Raw genomic sequence first — 20033 nt, forward strand, 5'->3', positions numbered from 1 at the left:
CTCCCAAATACTGGGATTACAGGCATGTAAAAGAGAGTAACAGGCAAGAAATAAATTAGAACGGCAGCTGGTGAAGACCATGCTGGGCAGAGATTGCAGTCTGTCGTGGTCTGGAAGCTTTCTCCAAAGCTTGGCATCAGGATACCCTACCCCCACCCCTGGAGAGACTGCCTGTCCTCTACCTGCGGTCATCAGGAGAATGCTCCTGGGCCAGGAAGACTGACATTATATTAAAGCTGTCTCTATGCCTGGATGCCTGATTTATCCTCAGCGTGACCCTTGACACAGTTCTATGAGAAGCCTTTCCCCTGCTGCACATGTGGTGACGAAGACTTGTTATAGGACCCAGCTGCCACATCAACGCCTCATAATAGCCGTGTGCCACTTAATGCAGTTGGGGTTTTCCCAGGCTCCCATTCCCATACATTCCCTGTGCTCTGGAATAAAGTTGAGCTGATTCGCCGAAGTCATCTGCCGGAGGGTTGTCTCCAGCCTACTCAGAGCCATCAGAACCATGTCCCTGTTCCCTCCTCCCTCTCGGACCAGTGCACCAACGATCTGGAGGAAGAAGCAGAATCACAGGTAGCATCAGAAAAGGAAAAGAAGGGCTGGAGGGACCGCTCAACGGTTAAAAGCACTGGCTGCTCTTCTAGAGGACCCAGGTTCAATTCCCAGCACCCACATAGCAGCTCACAACTGTCTGTAACTCCAGACACGCATGCAGGCAAAACATGAATGCACATTAAATGAAAATAAAGAAAGGAAAAGAAAAAAATAGAGCCCAGAAATTGGGTTAGGGAATTGTTCCCCGAACAAATGTTATTCTAAGTAGATGAAACTGAACATTGTCTTAAATTCATAGAGTAAGGGGCTGGAGAGATGCCTTAGTGGTGAAGAACACTGGCTGGTCTTCCAGAGGTCCTGAGTTCAACAACCACAATCTGTAATGAGATGTGGTCCTTTTTACTGGCCTGCAGGGACACATGCAGGCAGGACACCGTATATGTAGTAAATAAATGCATCTTTTAAAAACCTAATGAGTCGGGGAAATAAAGGCACAGGAGAAAGGGAACAATTTGCTAGAGACAGAAAAAGAATATAGCATATGTCTTAATATTTTATTTTTAGGATTATTTTATATGTATTAGTGTTTTGCCTCCATATATGTATGCGTGTACAATACCTGCATGCCTGGTACCGAGGAAGGCTAAAAGAGGTTATTGGATCTTCTTGGACTGGAGTTACAGAGGGGTCTGAGCTGCCATGCTGGTTTTGGGACTTGAACCCAAGTCCTCTATAAGATTGGCAAGTGCAGCTGGGTGTTGGTGTGCACGCCTTTAATCCCAGCACTCGGGAGGCAGAGGCAGGTGGATCTCTGTGAGTTTGAGGCCAGCCTGGTCTACCAAGCGAGTTCCAGGACAGCCTCCAAAGCCACAGAGAAACCCTGTCTCGAAAAACCAAAAAAATAAAAAAATACATTAATCAAGAGGATCCACGTTTTTAAAAAGGTAGGTGTTTGGTAATTCCTGCTTTACACAAAAAACAGACACGGGAGAAGGTAAGTGATTTTTCTTTTTTTCTTTTCCTGGTTTTTCAGGACAGGGTTTCTCTGTGTTCTGGAACTTTGCTCTGCAGACCAGGCTGGCCTCTGCCTCCTGAATGCTGGTACTGAAGGCGTGCATCACCACGCCTGGCCGTAAGTGATTTTCCGGTCCCTCCCCACTGTGACACTGCTGAGCAGCTGATGTTGCCTTCTGGTTACCACTCACCTGTCCCTCATCACAATCCCTTTATGCCATCTAAATTAGCTCCTAAACAGCGACAAGCTTCACACTGCTGTCTCTCATCTTACTGTACCAATCCAGTGTACCATGTGCCGAGACTACAGGCGCATACGTGGTTTGTGTGGTGCTGGAGGGTGAACCTACCACTTTGGGCATGCTGTGCAAGCACTGTACCAACTGAGCTACCTCTCTAGCCTCAAGAACGAACTTTAAATCAAATTGTTTATCAGGGGTGAATTTTAGCTAGAAGACACATCATCCTTTGAATTGGGGAAGTAGGAGAACACTTAATGGGGAGAAAGGGTCAAAACTGGGAGCTGAAGTAGTTAGGAACCCACACTGCGCCTGTAGAGAGCCTGAAATCAGTCCCCACCCCCATGTCCCATGGCTGTCCATAACTCTAGCTGCAGTGGGACCCCTGACCGCCACCTGCGTCTGCTAAGGCACACGCATCCCCACGGAGACGGTGACTTAAATCTCTACAAGTATTTTTTAAGGTCGATTTTTGAGTTTTGTCATAAGTCACTTGAAAATGAAGGGACGGGCATGTGTGGCTGAAGCTTGCCCGGCCTGCAAGGGGTGCTGGAACAGATGCCTGACCCAAGGGAAGGGAGGAGAGTGAGGGCCTGGCCATGTTTGACGAAAAAGGCAAAGCCTGGGGAACGGATGGACGACAGGACCTCTGCTGGTGAGAGTGGGTAGTGCAGTGTTGTTGAGATGAGATTCACCAGCTTTGCTTTCTGACTTTCCAAGCAGCCTTGGAAGTCAAGAGGGACGTAGCCATGATGGCTTGGCCCTGTAGATAAGAAAGCATAACTAGATACTTCTAATCTCTAGAGGACTGTTTGGCTGTTGTCCATCCCTTTCCTTAGAACTGTCTGTCAGTTCTTTCACACATGCACAGCTAAGCAAGCAACACAGTTTGATACGCCAGTGTCACTCATAAAAGTGGAGAAGGCCTGGTTTGCGCAACATCGTACATCTGATTTCTGTAAGGTAAGCTCATGGGACTTTTTCATTTTTATAGTTTATGTTTTTGCAGCGCCAGGTGTTGTGATTTGAGGAAATCAGTGCTCCAGGGAAAGACGCCATGGGACAGGGTTCAAGCAGAGAGGTTTTTAAAAAACTTTTTAATTGGGGAAAGGGATCATAAGAAGGGGAGGGGGGGAGACTAGCCTGAGGGGGGGCACGAGAACAGGGGAGAGGAAAGAGGGTCAGGGAGAGAGAAGGATAGGAAGGAGGTGGGCAGGACCCTCTTAAAAGGGAACATATTGAATATGCATAGTTGGTGCTCTTAGTGGCAGCAGCTGAGGACACATCCTGTCAGGACCCAAAGGACAGGCCAGTACAGATGCCTGAATACTAACTAACACTAGGGATCCAGCCCAGGGCTTCACATGTTAGGAAAATTCTACTGTAACATTTTCAACATTTAAGTAGAGATGATAATGTAGTGAACCCGCGCAGACGTTAACAACAGTGCCCAGATTTCCAGTACTTGTAACACCAACTGTGAAGTTTGCCTAAAAACAAGCAAACAAACAAAATGTCCACCCACGAGCAACACTGACTCCTCAGCGACCACGGGTGAGAAAGCGTGGATCAGCACAGCCGGGAAAAGGCCCCACATCTGTGTGCAGGGTCTCAGTGCACACTAGCAGAGCCTGTCCTTCTGGAAATCAAGCTGATACCGAGACTTCAAACCCCCACCATAGTGGACTGTTAGACTTCCTTACCGGCTCAAAAGCTCCGGGCTAAAAGAAAATTTTATCAGGCAAGCTATTTCAGAAATTACCAGGTGCAATGGGAAAGGCCAGGTCTTTCTTTGGGCCAAAGTTAAATTCATTAACATAAGTTTCGGCTTAACGAATAGATACATGCCCATTTCTCTTTCCTCCATTATGTTCGGCATTAAAAATATTTAGAAAGTCAGGCACAGTGCAACATGCCAGTGACCTCTGCAACATAGACCGTTTCAAAAAAGGACGTGGAGCATTGAAGAGTCTCTGCCCGACAGGTAGAAAGTCCCGGGTTTGCTCTCCAGCACCATAAAATACTGCAGCTGGATGGCTGAGTGCGAGTCCAGCCTGGTCTGCAGAGCTAGTTCCAGGACGAGCCAGGGCTTACACAGAGAAACCCTGTCTCAAAAAGCAAAATTAAAATAAAAATAAAAACTTTAGAAAAATCAGCAAGAAACGGATCACGCATATTCACCCAGATTTCCTAATTGTTAATATCCTGCCCTATTTTTGTTGATGTTTGTTTTGAGTCAGTGTTGTGTTGCTCCGGCTGGAGCGGTGGCATCGCAGCACCCACTTCCCGGACACCGGGTGCAGGCGCCGGAGAGGGGAGGGGGACCCTGGGACGCGCAGCGCAGAGCAGCGCCCCCTGCCGCCCGCGGGGGGAAGCAGCACGCTCTCTCGCTCGCTGGCTCGCCGGACGCGGGAACATGGCGCGGGCGAGCCTCGGGTCGCGCTCGCCCGACCCGGACCGAGGGGAGGCCAACGTGGTGACGCGCGTGTCGCAGTGGGCGGACAGCCACCTGCGCCTTGTCCAGGTGCCACGGCCCGGCGGGGTGGGCTAGCCTGAGACCCGCAGGGACCCGGGGAGGCGACATCACACCCTTGACCGCTCCGGTGGCGGCAGCGGCCAGGCCCCGCTTCCTTCCTGCGAGGCTGGCACGGGACTGGGGGCGACACCGCAGGAGTGGTTCAGTGTGGCACCCGGTTCAGTGTGGCAGGCAGGTGACCCCGGAAGAGCAGGGAAGCCCAGTGGGCCTTCACAGAGCCTTTCCCCTCCTCCCCCAGGACTGGGATTCGAACTAATGTAAGCCATGTAAGCCTTCTAGTGCTTTATATATATATATAATTATACATAATATTATATATATTATTACATGAATATTATATATATCCCCAGTCCTGAGCAAAACAAGAGAAGCCACGGGATTTCAGTTAAAGAAGAGAAACTTGAGGTCCCGGTGGTGACGCGGACAAAGAAGCCGCCCCCGGGTCGATGGTGGTGGTGGTGGTGGTGGTGAGCGCTCCCGGCATGGGCGAGCAGCAGTAAATGACTGATTAGGAAAAGCCGCAGAGCTCTGGAACACGCAAACACCGGGGCTGTGCTCTCGAAGGTGGTCATTAGTCTTCAAAGCGCAGCTGCAGGTGGATGCCGTCCGAGGAAACCGGCCGTAGCCGAGTGCGCAAGGGAGATGGGAGCTGGGCGTACCGCTGAGAGCGAGCTACGTATAAACTTAGTGGCCGAGCGAGCGCGTAAGGTCCCGGACTTGGCCGACACCTGCAGAAAGCCACAGGAGAAGCTGGAGAAATGAGGCCTGGGAGTCTCCCTGCGGGGCCGATAGGGGGCAGAAGCAGAGACCGACGGAGCCTTGGGGAAGACAGGCAACTAGAGGCCAGGAGGGGAATGAATTTGGAGGGAGCAACTGCTTTCCCAAAAACTCTGCGCAAGTTGTGCTTTGCAGCTAGGCAGCATGTGAGGTCCAAGGCCCTGCCTGCTGACATGCCATTGTAGCCCTATCCTTAGAGCAGTCTAGTACCTGCCGTTTTGTATTAGAGAGTGCCAAATAAATACGTGTATTATGATTAACTAGGTTAACGTCCAACCATTTACACACACACACACACACACATTTACCCAATATGCTTGCCACGGTCCTGTATTCTAAGGTGTTTCTGTCAAATACGGAATTCACCATGGATGTAAAGTTAGAAATGTTAGGTCAGGGGCGCATTCGAGGGATTCACAGCCAAGGTAAAAAATCATTCACACTCAGATCCCCGTGCATGCCGCCAGATTTTGCTAAGGAAGAACCAGGAGGCAATCCTGTAGGAGTAAAAAGGCAGGATGATCGTTGCAACTGGGGACACAGCAAAGCGTCGGGGAGGACTGAGTCGCCAGCTGGGGCATTACTTGAACCGCTAGCGATCACGAGGGCAGCCTGCTTCCCCCTTTTTAAGTTAGCACGCTCACTGCTGGAAGTGACAGTTGATGAGACTTCACCATTGACTCTTCTTTCTGCAGAACATCAGCACTGGAATGGCCATAGCTGGAATAATGCTACTAATAAGAAGTGTTCGACTGGTGAGTCCAAAAGGCTTCAAGCTGTATTTTAGAATGATAAAACGTATTTTAAGATCTTGGTTGAGATCTAAAGCAGTGAATATATTTTAGAATCATAAAAAAGTGTAGAATTGTATAGTCCTTAAGTCTACAGATCATTTTGCATAACCATGTTTTTTACAGTAAAAAAATGATTCCATAAAGGATTTAGTCTGTTAAAATAGTATAATCACAAAACTTGCATTTCAGATACTGTGGAATATCTCAAGTATATTATATATTGCTTATAAGAGGCAGTAACAATTGGATAGTTATTTTCCTGACTTGTGCTAAACCACTAACCTAAATGCCAAAATTCTCAAGACTACGTGTAAGGAATGAGCTGGAGTAAAGAAAAAGCAAGCAGGTTAATAACTTACAAATTTTATTTATGCATTTATACCAGCAGGCCCTAAATTGCTGTTATCTCTAATCACATGATTACGATTCCATGAGCTGTTTCAACTGTTCAACAGACCATAACCTTTCAGCACACAGATCTTAATTTTCTGTAAACAAAATAGGATGTAGTTGGGTGTGGTGACTCACACCTGTATTCCTGGCAGTTTGGGAAACTGAGGCAGGATTGCTACAAGGTCATAGCCAGCCTAAACGGCTGGTGAGTTCCAGGTCAGCTTTGCCTGGGCTACAGAGGGAGACCTCGTCTCAAAACAAAACCAAAACCAAACAAACTAGGAGTTGTCTAGTTTCCTTGTTTGGGTAGGGAGTTGTTGGGACTGATGAAATCTTGTCTTTTAGGCAAAACTGTTTCTCAGGTGTTTTGCAAATAGACAATTATATTTAGATCAAAATATAAATTCCGATGTGGCTGTTTTTTAGTCATCGAACTTAAATGGTGAGATTACGGAGTCATCTGTTTAATTTGAAAGGTTGCAACTTTCCAGTATAACCTGGAATGGTTTCTCAGGCAGCATGGAGTGACAGAGTCTCGATAATGCTGGTTATCACTTTCACGTTGATTAATATATGAAAACAAGCCTACATAAATTCCTTATGTGTGCCCACACAAGCAAAAAACCCAGAGTGTACCGGACGGTGGTGGCACACACCTTTAATCCCAGCACTCTGGAGGCAGAGGCAGATCTGGTCTACTTAGTGAGTTCCAGGCCAGCCTTGGCTCGGGGAAAACAAAACAAAACAAAACAAAAAACAAACCCAGAGTGGGTCTTCTGAATCCAAGTTAAAAGTAAGTTCCGGGGCTTTGAGACGGCTCAGTAGTTAAATGCTCTTGCACGAGACTCGGAAATCTGAGTTTGATCCCCAGAAACCTTATGAAGGTGGGAAGAGAGAACATACTCCACAAAATTTCCCTCTGACCTCCATGTGTACAATTCACTCACACACACACACACACACACACACACACACACACACACACACACACACACACGAAAAATTTAAGATTAAGTCCTGGTTGAGTAATAACTGAGAAATCTCCCCAGCATTTGGATGAAGCTCTCCTCTCTTGCAGAGAAAATGTGCCATAGCATCAGATATTCTTTCTAGTATTAGAAAGATGTACAGTGTTATGTAAGGTTCTGAACCAGCCACGGTGATAACCCCAGGCACGGGTAGGTGTTGGTGGAGGGTAGAAGTAAATTTCCAATGTTGGCCTACCCACTTCTTTTCTTTTTAAAGGTTTGCTCTGTTTCCTAAATGATATTTAAAAAAATTAAAAAGTCTTGCCAGTTAGGAGTCTGTTTTGATTCAACACAGCTTTGCTTAGGATTTATATTTAGCAGTCTCTTATATATTAGCTTGAAGTAGAAATGGACGAGTAATAAGCTTTAACTCTCCAAAAACATCTTTAAGTTATTTACTGTTATATATACGCGTTTGTGCATGTGTGAGTTTATCTGTTCCAGATGCCAGAAAAAGGTGTCAGTTCTCTGGAACTGAGTGTTGGAAACTGGACCCACATCCACAGCCAGGGTACCAAGTGTCCTTAACTGATGAGCTATCTCTCCAGACTCCATAAACACTTTTGATTAAATATTGAAATGTTGATGTAAAAACTTTTATTAAATATTGAAGTGTTAAAGTTAATACTTTCATTGGCTATGTCTTAACTGCAAAATGCTTAGATACCTTCATGTTTTCTTTTTATTTTAAGTGAAAATTAAATGTTTTTCTTTGTAAATCAACAGACATCAAAATTTACAACCTCTTCAGATATTCCAGTAGAGTTTATAAGAAAGAAGGTTAAACTACGTGGCCGATTACAGCGGATAACTGAGTGTGGTCTAGAAATTGAACATATTCCTATTACTTTGCCTTTTGTATCTTCTTGGAAAAGTAAGTAAGATGCAAGAATTTGTAAAACCGGATAACTGTTGTAGTCATTATTGTGGTATTTAATAAGTAGACGCTCTTTATAAAGTAGCAAAAGTATACTAATTTCCGATTACTTTCCGTAGTCTATGAAAGTCTGAACCTGGCCTTATTTACAAGAGATTGTTTGGTCTGGCTCTGGAGTTCTTGTCTTCCTTCTCTGCTTTGTTTTAGTCGACTACCCAGTCTTTCACAGAGGCCTTCGGTTGTTCATACTACAGATGATGCAACCTGTTATGGCTTGGGACCGAAGATAACTGTACAGTGCTGAATGAAAACAAACACGATCCTTCTAACATTTGTAGCTCGCAGTCTTGGTGGAAGAGAGACAAAGTACATGTGAAATTTTGTTCTAATATTGATGAAGACAAGGAACAGAGTCCTAGGATAGATAACCTCTCAGGTCTGGTGGGGCTAAGGAAATATACAGCACTCAGAGAAGTTCTCATTGAGGGGTTGTTATATGCTCAGGTCTGAACATTTCAGTGGGCTAGCCAGGAACAATGCAGGTAAGAATGAGCTTGCATCTTTTGACAGTCTATATGAAGGCCCCTGTGGTTGAGACGGGAAAGACACATTGAGAGGACCGAAGGAGACTAGATGGGTATTAGAAGCCACATCGTTTCTCTAGTATTATTAGTTATCTCACTTCATAGCAAAGGTCCAGACACACACACACACACACACACACACACACACACACACACACACACACCTTAAGCCCCCATGTGAAGGATTAATTGCACAGGTGTTTCAATATGCTGTCTTTGTAGTATTCATTGTTCTGTCCTGCTTTTTTGAATTTGCTGTCTATCTTCCAAGCTAACTCGCTTCCTGTGCATATTATATATTCACATTTTTATCTTCTCTACCGAGGTATAAGCTCCTGATAGACATGAACAGTTCCCTGAAAACCTGACACTCACAACCTATAGAAAAATTCTGACTAGTTGATAGAGTTTGCATAGAATGAAATGATGGAGTTTTTGTTGTTGCTGTGATTGTTTGGTTGGTTTTGGTTTTAGTTTTTGTGTGTTTTGTTTTATAAGCGCTCTCCCTATCCAGTGAAGCCACTAGGACATGGCTAGAAAAGCTTCGGTTGGTTTTGGGTTTTGCTGTTTTGTTTTGTTTTGTTTTGTTTTGTTTTCTTTGCTGTTCAGTCCAGAACACCATGAATGCCTGATGAAAGAAACCTGATGTGCATCATTCAACATATGGTGGCCCCCACAGAGAAAATGATATGTGACTGACATAAATTATTCTTAGGAAAGAGATGTTTTTATTTTCAGAAGTAAAAAACAAAACAAAAACTTCTACCTAAAAATGACTTAGGAAGTAGAAAGTCACTACCCAAGGACTATTTTCAATGATGTAATAATATACTAGAACATAATATTTTTCATATGAAGGGAGTTATTAAGTCAGTGTGCCTGGCGCTTGAGTCAAAGAGTGCCTGCTTAGTGAGTTTGAGGCCCTGAGTTTCATTCCCAGCACTGTAAAAACAGCGAGAAAAGACTGCCACCCACGTTCCTGCCACCACTTTTACTATCTGGTTGATAAAATACAGCTAGACCTTGATGCTGCAATGATAAACGGCACACTTATTGAGTATAAGCATTTATTGTAGAAATTACTCACAAGAGAAAAACAAGAAACCCAGATGAGCCAAGTTTTTTCCGCCGAACTGGAAGCCGAAAAGACAGCAAGAGGTTCTGTTGATCAGTCTTTTATTCCTTCATCCGTACACGCCCCTAGCCATGCCCGCCACGCCCAAAAGTGGGCCTGGCTAGTGATGTAGTTCACCGCGTACGTCCATATACGTCTTTAGTGGCACCTAAAGTGGATGTGGTTAGTGGTGTGGTAAACTGCCCTTTTATTACCTCATTTGTATGCGCCTCTAATATGCCACATGGCTAATGGCGGAGTACCAAATTTTACTCTACAAGACCTTTTTTGTTTCTTATGTTTGTAGGACTCATATCTAGATCCTAAAAATTGAGGCCATTCTTTATGCAAAAAGTTTGGTTCAAATGACTGTTTGTTGTGTTAGATAACTGTTCTATAGCAGTGACCAAGGCAACTTACAAAAGGAAGCATTCAATTAGGGGGTTGCTTCCAGTTTGTGAGCACTAGTCTATTATCACCCTTCCTCATGACTTCTGTGACACCCCTCTCATGGTCTTTTATGGAGGTAGACAAGAAGGCATAAGCACATCCATGCCTACATATGCACAACTATGAAAAATTATGAAATGTCTGGACATGGTGGTGTACACCTTTAATCCTATCACTGGGGAGACAGAGGCAGGTGGATCTCTGTGAGTTCAAGACCAGCCTGGTCTACTGGTTCCAGGACAGCTAGAGCTACACATAGAAACCCTGTCCCAAAAACAACAACAACAAACTTATCAAATGAAATACTTAAAACACTTTACATTTCCAACAGTGATTTAGTGGATGTCTGTTCTTTTACAGCCTTATTGCATCTAGTGACCTTAGAAATAGGCAAATGTCTGCAATAATCACAGAACTTGCAATAGTTACAATATTTTTGAGAAATGTACATATTCCAAGGTGTTTCTCCTGTCCTAGGATGTTGTCTGCTGCCATGAATTTCCTTGAAGTGTCAGAACTATTACGTTAGAACACAACTATTGTGACATTTATTTTGTAATAACATAACTATCACACCTATTATGTCATGACACAGCTATCATGACTATTACGCTACGACATGGATATCATTATGCTGTCATGGCTGTGTTCTGGATAGCTCCATGTCTGCATGACCTAAGCTAGTTATCTGAAAGGAGGGAACCTCAACTGAGAAAATGCATCTGTAAGATTGGGCTGGAGTGGATTTTTCTTAGTGATTGATGGAGGAGGGCACAGCCTGTGTTCTATAAGAAAGCAGGCCGAGCATGCTGCGGGGAGCAAGCCAGCGAGTACAGAAAGCACACAGCTGTGTGCCATTATGTCATGCCACAGCCATGACACCTGTTATGTCACACCAGCTGTCACAACTGTGATGTCACAGCATGGTTATCATGACTGTTAGGTATGACATGGATATTATAACTATTATGTCACAACACAGCTATCATGTTGTAACATGGCTATTACAGCTATTATATTTATAACACAGATATACTATTATGTTATAATATAACTATTATATCTATTATAACATTGCTATTAGAACTAGTGTAGCAGTTAGGATTGTTCACAAATGTCAGTGTGTTTATCATAAGCTTACCAAAATGTTAAAAAATATTTATCCATGCTGGGTACAATGGCACAGGCATTTAATCCCAGCATTCAGAGTGGGGAGATCTCTGTGAGTTTAAGACCAGCTTCATTTACGTAGCAAGTTCTGGGCCAGCCAGGGCTACATAGGGTGATGCAATTTCAAAGCAAACAGATAACAAAGAGTTTGGTGATGAAACAAAGTCCTTAGTGATGTCATTTATCACGGAGACAGTGTCGTTTCATGTCATTCTCTGATTTTCCAGCTGTCCATATTTCTTTTCTTTCTCCTTTCCCTGATTTTGTGATCATCCACAGGACTCACATCCTTCCTTTCTGACAGAGTACCCTCAGCCTACTCTACGAGAGCCATGCTACTTCCTGGCCAACTTCTGGCATCTCTGCGCTGTCCCATTCAGTGAGGACTGGATTTTAAAAATCGTTCCTATGCAAGACTTATTGAAGGATGCTGGAGAGAAGACTTAGTGGTTTAGAGTACTTGCTGTTCTTACAGAAGACCTGAGTTTAGTTCCCAGCACTGTTTTGTTATAACATGGTTATCGAGACTGTTATGCATAACAGCTATCATAGTTATTATAACAGATACAAATATTAAGTTATAACAGCTGTCAAGACTCTTATTCCATAAAATGGCTATTACATCTGTTACATCAGAACACAGCTATCACACTTCTAATATCATTACGTAGTTAAATGACTATTATGCTATGCAAGATTTATTGAAGGTGTCTGGAGAGATGACTTTTTGTGGTTTATTCCCAGCAATTGTCATAATTGTCATGTTAGTTCACAACCATCTGTAACTCCAATTCCAGGGAATCCAATTCTCTCTTTTGAACTCCAACGGTAGGTGCAGAAACATACATACATACAAAGAATATTCATACATATAAAATAAAATATATCTTAAAATTTAAAAGATTTATTGAAGAACCAGAAAGGCAAAAGTTTCATATCATGGAAACAAAGCTGAAAATAGTAGGGATTAGTAGTTGTGTATAGGCAAGATGGCTCAGTGGGTTGAGGTGCTTGCTTCCAAGTCTCATTTGTGCAATTTCAAGGACCCACGTGGTAGGAGAGAAGCAACCTCCAAGTTACCCCCCAACACCATGCTTACGAGCACACATAAACACATATGGAAATTAACTAGATGTACTAACTAAGAAACAGGCGGTTGAGGACCAGCGAGATAAGTCAGCGTGTAAAGGTATTTACCACCAGGACTGAGGAGCTGAGTGTAATCTCTCAGATCACATGGTAGAGGGAAAGAGCTGACTCCCACATGTTGTCCTCTCATGACTACATGTGTGCTGTGCGTGCCTCACACACGTAATAAACACATGGAATACTTTTTAAAATGTAGAAGTGTGCCTTCTTTTTTTTTGAGATATTTTTTTACTATGTAGGCATGGCTGGCCTAGAATTAATTATGAACACCCAGGTGGCCTGAAAGGTGTGACAGTCCTGCCTCTGCTTTCCCAGTGCTGGGCTGTAGGCAGCGTACCCCCATACCCAGCCAGAAACCACAGGCTTCTGAAAGTAACATTTGCGTTTCTAAGAATAGTCAAAGGTTTTGGTGGAAATCTGAACATTCTCATACTCACTTGTTTTGATGGTTTATTAAATCATAATGACTTTATTCTTACTGGTTATATCATACTTTGAGTGCTCAACAAGAAATTGCCCCCCCTTTAAAAAAAAAGCCCAGTGGCCTTTATTCTGTGACAAATTGGGACACTAATGCTAAAATTGATAATGTTGAATAGAAGCCTTAATGAAAGATCGTCGGTGGTACTGGCAATATTCAGACATTAGGGCAGACTTCGGGATTTATTTGTATACCAATGACTTACAGTCATCTAGTTTTTAAAACTCGTTTATGTGTTTGTGAGACAAAGTCTTGCCAGGAAGCCCAGGCTAGCCTCGAAGTGTCCATACTCTTGCCACTGCCTTGTGAGTGTTGGGATTACAGCCTTGTGCTACCTTCCTCGAAGCAGCATCTAACCTATGCTGTATTTGTGTCTTTATCTAATTCCACATTAGCTGTACCACACAGTTTTTGCTAAGGGCACAATCCTCCCACCTACTGATGCTTCTTGGCCTGAAACTCAGGCTCAGGTTTTAGGAAACCCAAGTCTGAAGGAAAATGTTTACGGTTGTCAGCACAACCAAGTTTTAGAACATTTTTTATTAAAACAAAACAAAACTCATTGCTGGGCACACGCCTTTCATCTCAACACTCAGGAGGCAGAAGCAGGAGGATCTTTAAACTTGAGGTCAGCCTGGTCTACAGAATGAGTTCCAGGACAGCCAGGGTTGTTTTACAGAGAAACCCTGTCTCAGGGAAAAAAAGAAAAAAGAGTTGCCTTGGTCATGGTGTCTCTTTACAGCAATATAACCCTAAGACAATTTTTTTCTTTCTTTCTTTGTTTTAAAACAGGAAGTCCTGGCTGGTCCTGAACTCCTTATGTAGACCAAACTGGCCTTGAACTCACAGAGATGCACCTGGCTCTGCCTCCTGAGTGCTGGGATTCTAGACTACCACACCTGGCTTATACTTGTATTGTTTTAAAATGGAATATAATAAAAATAAGTGGTCCTTAATTTAGAGCTTGAGTATCTATAAATAAGCATTTATAAATAATGTGTGTGTTAGGGGTTTGGAGGCAAATGGCTTTGGACTTTGCTTTGTGGTCTGCCTCGACGCTAAACCGCTTTGTCCATCCCTCTCTTAGAAGAGCCATGCGGGGCTTTGCTGGTGAAGCTGGCCGGAGTAGAGCTCACTGACATGGGTAAGGTCTGGTTACAGGAAGAGCTGAAACCTTCCCAGCTGCTGTGGTTCCAGCTTCTCGGAAAGGAGAATTCAGCACTCTTCTGCTACCTTTTAGTGAACAAGGTAAGCAGGGCCAAGAAATAACTGACCCTGTTTTATTCTTAACGTGAGTAAGCACTTATTTAATTACCATTCTGAATACATGATGAGCTTTTCAAGCTGCTAATCATGATTATGTGTAAAGAACAAGGCGTTTTATTTTATTTTTTTCTGAGACAGGGTTTCTCTGCGGCTTTGGTATCTGTCGTGGAACTAGCTCTTGTAGACCAGGCTGGTCTCGAACTCACAGAGATCTGCCTACCTCTGCCTCCCGAGTGCTGGTATTTAAGGCATGTGCCCCGCCACCACCGCCTGGCTCATTGTGGATGTTTATGTCAGTCAAATAGGATTTCTAAAGGGACTGGAGATTCAAGCTCTTGCTTTAGGCAGTTGACCACCAACCTAGAAGTCCAGCTCCGGGAGACCCAGTTCCCTCTGCCGACACTGCACTCATGCGCACAGACTCACACATGTACACACTATTTAAAAAATAACAAGCTAAAGCCTAGAGATGGCTGAGTGGCCAAGAGCTCACATGGCTCTTACAAAGGACATGAGTTGGATTCCTAGCACCCAGATCAGGCTGATGACAAGCACCTGTAACCCCAGCTGGAGGAAGGGGGGATCAGGCACCGAAGTCACATGCACACATACACATCGGTAAAAGTAATAAAATAAATATTTTAAAAAATCAAATAAATAAAAATACGGGGCTGGAGGGCTGGCTCCGTGGTAAAGAAGGCTTTCTGCTCTTGTAGAAGACTAATATTTCGTTCCTAGGACCAACATGGTAACTTACAAAGGTCTGTAGCTGGAGTTCCAGGGATCCAGTGTTCTCTCCTGGCCAGAAGACACACACGAGGCTCACGTACATACATGCAAGCAAACATTTGTACACATAAAATGAAAGTAAATGTTGATTAAAAATAACAATGAAGATATAAAAAGAAATTTATAGAGAGGGAAGAACTTTCAAATTATTAATGACTTTAGCCATTGTAAATAAAAGACTATTCCCCACAAATTTACATATGCATGAGCATATATTTGCATATGCATGAGTAGATTGTATCACACTGCCAGTAGAAATCACTTGGGGAATTAGGCTTGGCAACTGGGAGTTACAAAGAGCAAGGATGTTTTCTGAAGGTAAACACTGCTTGGATATCCTGTGTTCACACTCAGAAGCTGTAAAAGTAAATGTCTTGCTCACGTGACTTCACGCCTACAGAAAACCATCCTCTGGAGTTGCTGTTCTCATTTACAGGTGGGAGTTGAAGGAACGTTATGCCTTGACTGGACTAGCCAAAGGAAGACTCCTTCCTGGTTAAAAAAAAAAAAAAAAAAAAAAAACCCACCTTCATTCTTCGTCCTTAGCTTGTTTTCCAGGTGAACAAATTATTCTGGGCACACAGCGTGATTCAGTTACTTCTGCTTGAACTCTAGTAATGCGTGAGACTAAAATTTAGTTGTTTTGGTTTGGCTCAAGGAAATGAGCTTATAAAATGTTTTAAACTGAGGCCAATATAATTTAACTTTTCATGAACCAAAATTTATTGCACCCAGAGAAATAATGTTTTCTCTTTAATTTTATTTCGAAGATTTTTTTTAAAAAAGATCATTTTGTTTGATAGATTGTTAGAAACTATTTCCTCATTTAAACCTGCAATTTTAACATTTTTAGATTAATTTTACATTAATTGTAGTTTACTTTTTGAAAATGTGTGTGTGAATGTGTTTGTACATGTGTCTGCTTGAGATTTATGTGTGTGTGTGTGTGTGTGCACGTGTACATGTATGTGGCTGAGCCTGTCAGAAAAGGGCGTCGAATCCTTCCGTGCTGGCGAGCACCTGGCTTGTTACACGGGTGCTAGGATGAAACTCCAATTGAAATGATTGTACAGAAAACACTTGCTTTTGTTGTTGTTGCTGTTGTTTTGTTTTTTTAAGATTGTATTTATGGGTGTGTATCTACATGTGTGTGTGTCTACCTGTGCAGTGTTCACAACCAACCAGAAGAGGGTGTTGGATTTCCTGGAGCTGGAGTTACAGACAGTTCTGAACTGCCCTGTGTGGGTGTTTGGAGCCAGACTGCAGTCCTCTGGAGGGTCAGCAAGCATCGTTAACCTGCTGAGCCATCTCTGCATGATCTACTTCACAGTGAAGCTGTCAGCACGTGGTTTTCATTAGTTTTGTTAGACTAGAGCAGGATCTGCTTTAGTCCCATGATTTCCTATGGGGAGGGCTTTTTATTGATATCATTACGAGTTGGGTATTCCAGAAACGAAAGTTTCCAGGTGGTCAAAGATTATTTGAAGTAGGTGTTTTTAAAATGTACATACTTGGGTTTGGAGAAATTGCTCAGCGGTTCAGGACAGTGACTCCTCCTGCAGAGGACCCAGCACTCACAGTGGCTTAAAACTGCAACTCTAGTTCCAGAGGATCCAGTGCCCTCTTCTGGCCTTTGCAGGCACTAGGCGTGAAAGTGTTGCACAGGCATACATAAAGGCACACACCCATACACATTTAAAAAAAGGAAAAAAAAAAACCCTACCTGTCAGAGACCCCCAAACCCTGTGACTTTTAACTTAACAATTTGATGCTGTTCCATCCCCTGTGACTTGTTTACCTGTTAGTTTATAGTTTGTTTTGCTGCGGGCTCTCATTGTACAAATCCTGTGCTCTGTTTTTTCCTCTGCACAGCCAAGAAAGTAAATAGTGCGTTTTATAGTTTACCATTTCAATGCTTCTTTGGGTTAGAGATCAAGGAGAACCAGTTGAGTTTGAGCAAGGCTTGCATGTGTATTATATCAAAAAATAAAACCCCCAGTTCAGCAATAGCTGTTTTAGGCCCTTAAACCCCTTTGCTGTTTTGCTGTTCTGTTTTGACTCTTATTGTGTGTGTGTGGTTCATATGTGTATACAGGAGTTGGCACTTGTGTGTGCACGTGTGGAGGCTGGGTGTTCATGCCAGGTATTTTGCTTGGTTACCATGCACCTTATCATCTCTTTCTGAACCTGGAGATCACCTACTCAGCCAGGCTGGGTGGCCATTGAGCTCCAGGGATTCCCCCGTCTCTGCCTCCCCAGCACTGGGATTATAAGCCTGAACTGCCATGCCTCGATGTTTATGTGGACCCTGGGTGTCTCCAAGCCCGTTTAGGATTGTTAACTGTTTCATTTGAGACAGTGTCTGATTCTGCAGTACAGTCTGGCCATGAGTATGTAAGTAATCCTCCTGCCTCAGCCTCATAAATACTAGGATTACAAGCATGTGCCACCAAACTTGACCTGAAGACCTTTGTGTTATATGTTTTTTTTGTTTTTTGTTTGTTTTTTGCTGTTCTCCAAAATGATAAAATTGTTGAGTTTTAAGGTTAAATAATGTATTATAACAACTTATTAAAGAATAATTTTCTTTATTTTTATTCAGGGTGGATATTTTAATGTGAATCTGAATGAGGAAATTTTGAGAAGAGGTTTAGGCAAAACCGTTCTGGTCAAAGGACTAAATCATGACTCAAAAACCCACTGGAAAATCCACAGGCGCTTACTTAAAGCTGAACTGACCGCCTTAAAGAAAGGAGAAGGAATATGGAAAGAAAAATCTGAAAAGGAAAGTTATTTTGGAAAATTCAAAGATTCCTGGAGAGAAAGATGGAAAAAGGACAGCTTTTTAAAAACAACTGGACCAGATTTCAACTTGACCAAAGATAGTTACTATGACAGGTTTCAGAGGGCTTGTGGGAGCTGGAAGGACCACGTGAGCAACTTCTCCTTAGTTTTAAAACTCAGAGGATTTGTGAGCCGCTTATACTTTCGGAGAAAATGATGGAGCACCCTCAAGGTCTAGAGGTGACCTCTGAAGAGTGAAATGCATATGTATGTGACCGCTTTTTGTTGAGTCAAGATGGACATTTTTCAGGTGACCAAAATTCTTGCCTACTGGTTCTTAAAGACTAAAAACATTGTTAACATAGAATCAGTTTGAATGAATTATGGTCAGGAAAAATGACACACTATCCAGAGGTACCTGGTAGAAGGATGTATATATGTATAACTAATGTTCTGCCTTTTTCTTCTCCCTCCCTCCTCCTGGTGCTGGGGATTGAACCTGGGGCCTCATGCACTCTGGATTAGCTAGCACACCACTACCGAGCTACATTGTTAGTCCTGTATTGCTAATGTCTCAAGAGAAAATTTAAAGATTGGCTGTTAAATTAGTTATTTTGGGCAGCCGGACTTAATAATCGTTTTTTTTCAATTTCATCAACTTTATAATAAAGGAATTTTTCAAATGTTTTCTTTCTGAGGACACACTTTTTCTCCCAGCGTCTCTCTAGCTGCTGGCAAGTTTGGGCTGGTGCCACAAGAGGTGTGGACACCATTCTTGGTAATAAAGGTAGCTAACCTCTCCCTGTTGTTTGATGAGAACATTACCCTTAAGACAAGGATGAGCCCGGCACTACAGAAGACACAAAGAAAGGGTAAAGCCAGCTTGGAGTTGGGCACGGTGGCACACACCTGTAATCCCAGCACTCAGTAAGTAGAGGCTGGAGGAGACGGAATTCAAGGTTATTCTTGGCTCGTAGGATTCAAGACAAGTTTGGATTAATATGAGACATTATCTAAAACTGAAAAAAAACCCACAAAAGGAAAAAAAAAGATCCCCCAAACCACTTTAATGTACGTAATAAAATCTTCCTTACAGTATAGGCCTCTTTTACGAGGTCAACAATATTTTGCTGTCAGAATGGAGTCTAAGAATGGAGTCATATGAGAGGAATTTGAGTGCTTGTGAGAAAACTCCAAGAAAACAAGAGTTTTGTAATCTCAGTTTCTTAAAAACAAAACAAAACAAAAAAACTAGAATGTTCTTGGAATGTGATTTCATGCCCCTCCAAGGTATACCAAAGAAGAATGAGTTTGCATCAGGTTATTTTCTACAGTTATTATTATTATTTATTTATATGCTTCTATGGAAAAACATGTTTTTGCCACATGTAACTTGTCCTTGTGGCTGTACATTTTACTTGGGTGACTCCTCTTAACCCTCAGAGTATAAATTGTCCGATGCTCTGAATAAAGTTGGCTATTGCATGAGACTTTAGTCCGCCTCATTTTTAGGCCTTGCTCTCTCAGATTCATGCCGCTAGCTGGAGTAGGAAATAGCCAACGTCCTCAAAAATCTGTGTAAGGAAGGGTTTGTTGTCATTGTTGTTTAGACATAGCCTCATTACATAGCCGTGGCTGGCCTACAAACCATTGTGTAGACCAAGATAGCTTTGAATTCACAGAGATCCACTTGCCTCTGCCTCCTAAGTTTGACCATGCCTGTCTAAGAAGAATTAAAAAAAAATGAGTTGTGATACCGAGAAAAGTCAGACCTAGCAGGCCCAGAGAGTTAGCTCCAGTTAGAATGTATGCTATAGGAGTCTGTCTTGGTTACTTTCTATTGCCTTGACAATACACCATAAGTAAAATAACTTTTCAAAGAACTCATTTAATTTGGGGCTTATGGTTCTAGGGGGTTAGAGTGCATGACCATCATGGTAAGGCACATTACAGTAGGCAGTCATTCATGGTCCTGGAGCAGTAGCTGAAAGCTAACATCTTGATCCACAAGCGTAAGGCAGAGA

The 20033-nt window shown here is 42.9% G+C and overlaps 1 protein-coding gene across 4 annotated transcripts; it reads left to right on the forward strand.

The window, feature by feature from the left end:
* Positions 1–1627: 1627 nt before the first annotated feature.
* CUNH3orf33 (chromosome unknown C3orf33 homolog) lies at positions 1628–19497 on the forward strand. 4 transcript variants are annotated; one of them, XM_040754352.1, is made up of 5 exons: positions 1628–2780; positions 5826–5885; positions 8072–8219; positions 14258–14418; positions 17828–19497. In XM_040754352.1, the coding sequence occupies exons 2-5, from the start codon at positions 5841–5843 to the stop codon at positions 18224–18226; spliced, it is 753 nt and encodes a 250-aa protein (XP_040610286.1). In that variant the 5' UTR covers positions 1628–2780; positions 5826–5840; the 3' UTR covers positions 18227–19497. The 4 variants fall into 4 exon arrangements, with proteins under 4 accessions (XP_040610286.1, XP_005077990.1, XP_040610287.1 ...); XM_005077933.4 differs by lacking the exon at positions 1628–2780 and adding an exon at positions 4190–4341; XM_040754353.1 differs by lacking the exon at positions 1628–2780 and adding an exon at positions 4372–4619.
* Positions 19498–20033: the final 536 nt, after the last annotated feature.

Source organism: Mesocricetus auratus, unplaced genomic scaffold (assembly GCF_017639785.1).
Source record: "Mesocricetus auratus isolate SY011 unplaced genomic scaffold, BCM_Maur_2.0 Super-Scaffold_100011, whole genome shotgun sequence".
Classification (NCBI taxonomy): Eukaryota; Metazoa; Chordata; class Mammalia; order Rodentia; family Cricetidae; genus Mesocricetus; species Mesocricetus auratus.

Coding starts and splice junctions, on each gene's coding strand:
- CUNH3orf33 (XM_005077933.4), top strand. CDS start 4,234: ATGGCGCGGGCGAGCCTCGGGTCGCGCTCGCCCGACCCGGACCGAGGG. Junction 5,886..8,071: donor TAATAAGAAGTGTTCGACTG/GTGAGTCCAAAA, acceptor GTAAATCAACAG/ACATCAAAATTTACAACCTC. Junction 8,220..14,257: donor TTTTGTATCTTCTTGGAAAA/GTAAGTAAGATG, acceptor TCCCTCTCTTAG/AAGAGCCATGCGGGGCTTTG.